Raw genomic sequence first — 1,635 nt, forward strand, 5'->3', positions numbered from 1 at the left:
CCACCATCTCCACCCTCTCCACCTCCACCTCGCCCTCACCTTCCCCTTCTCCTCGTTCATCAGCAGCAGCTCCTGCTCGCCGAGCCACGCCTCCACCTCGGCCACGTCGAAGTAGTACTGCTCCAGCTGGAAGGCGGCGTCCAGGCTCTGCTGGCGGAGCTCCGCCTTCTCCTGSAGCTCCGCCCACATGGCCGCCAGCCGCTCCAGGAGCTCCCGCGCCGCCTCYGCCTCGGGGCTCTTGATGGAGGCCACGGCGGCCGCGCGCTCCAGCACCTCCTCCAGGCGCGGACGGTGGGCGTCGATCTCGCGGCGGAGGTTCTGCGGGACAGGGGTGGAGATGGAGATGGAGGGGACCATCTCCACGTCCATCTCCACCATCTCCACCCAACCCCATCTCCATCTCCATCCCCATCTCCACCTCAATCTCCATCTCCATCTCCATCTCCACCATCTCCATCTCCACCACATTTCCATCTCCATCTCTACCATCTCCATATCCATCTCCACCTCCATGTCCATGTCCATCTCCATCCAATCTCCATCTCCATCTCCATCATCTCCATCTCCATCTCATCTCCACTATCTCTATCTCCATCTCCACCCCACCATCTCCACCTCCATCTCCATCCCCACCTCCATCTCAATCTCAATCTCCATCTCAATCTCAATCTCCATCTCCATCTCCATCTCCATCTCCACCATCTCCACCTCCATCTCCATCTCTATCTCCATCTCCATCTCTATCTCCATCTCTATCTCCATCTCCTCCATCTCCACCCAACCCTATCTCCATCTCCATCTCCTCCATCTCCACCCAACCCTATCTCCATCTCCATCTCCACCTCCACCTCCATCTCCATCTCCATCTGCACCCAACTCATCTCCACCATCTCCACCCACCTCCATCTCCATCTCCACCTCCACATCTCCATCTCCATCTCCACCATCTCCATCCCATCTCCACCTCCATCTCCATCTCCATCTCCATCTCCACCATCTCCACCTCCACCTCCATCTCCATCTCCATCTCCATCTCCTCCATCTCCACCCAACCCTATCTCCATCTCCATCTCCACCTCCACCCCATCTTCGCCATCTCCATCTCCATCTCCATCTCCATCTCCATCCCATTTCCATCTCCACCATCTCCATCTCCACCCCATCTCCATCTCCACCCCCATCTCTATCTCCACCTCCATATCATCTCCACCTCCACCTTTGTGTCTATCGCCATCTCCACCATCTCCACCTCTATCTCCATCCCCATGTCCATGTCCATCTCCATCTCCACCATCTCCATCCCCATCTCCACCTACATCTCCACCTCCACCTCCATCCCCATCTCCACCTCCATCTCCACCTCCATCTCAAATCTCCACCTCCACCCCATCTCCATCTCCACCATCTCCATCCCCATCTCCATCTCCACATCTCCATCTCCACCCCATCTCCAACTCCAGGGTGTGGCTGGAGATGTCCAGGGTGTGGCTGCAGATGATGTCCACCCTGGTGGTCACTCCTGGCCCCTCCCCCGCACTGACCTGGTTCTTCTTGATGAACTGCTGGACGCTCTGGAGGTTGGTGCCGAGCTCCTTCAGGGTGGCCAATGGCAGCCGCTCCTGGACCCACATCTGC

The 1,635-nt window shown here is 57.8% G+C and overlaps 1 protein-coding gene across 1 annotated transcript in view; it reads right to left on the reverse strand.

Annotated features, from left to right (window-relative positions):
• Window positions 1-39: 39 nt before the first annotated feature.
• LOC130588210 (spectrin beta chain, non-erythrocytic 4-like) overlaps window positions 40-1,635 on the reverse strand; it is a gene marked incomplete at its 3' end in the record, with an annotated part of 4,185 nt that continues 2,589 nt past the window's right edge. Inside the window, exons 3-4 of the mRNA XM_057389161.1 lie at window positions 1,542-1,631; window positions 40-318 (exon numbers count right to left, since the gene is read on the reverse strand). Of these exons, the coding sequence (XP_057245144.1) occupies window positions 40-318; window positions 1,542-1,631 (369 nt within the window). The remainder of the gene's footprint in view (window positions 319-1,541; window positions 1,632-1,635) is intronic.

This window comes from Malurus melanocephalus, unplaced genomic scaffold (genome assembly GCF_030028575.1).
Source record: "Malurus melanocephalus ecotype Western Australia unplaced genomic scaffold, MMel_1.1 scaffold_3775, whole genome shotgun sequence".
In the NCBI taxonomy this organism is placed as follows: Eukaryota; Metazoa; Chordata; class Aves; order Passeriformes; family Maluridae; genus Malurus; species Malurus melanocephalus.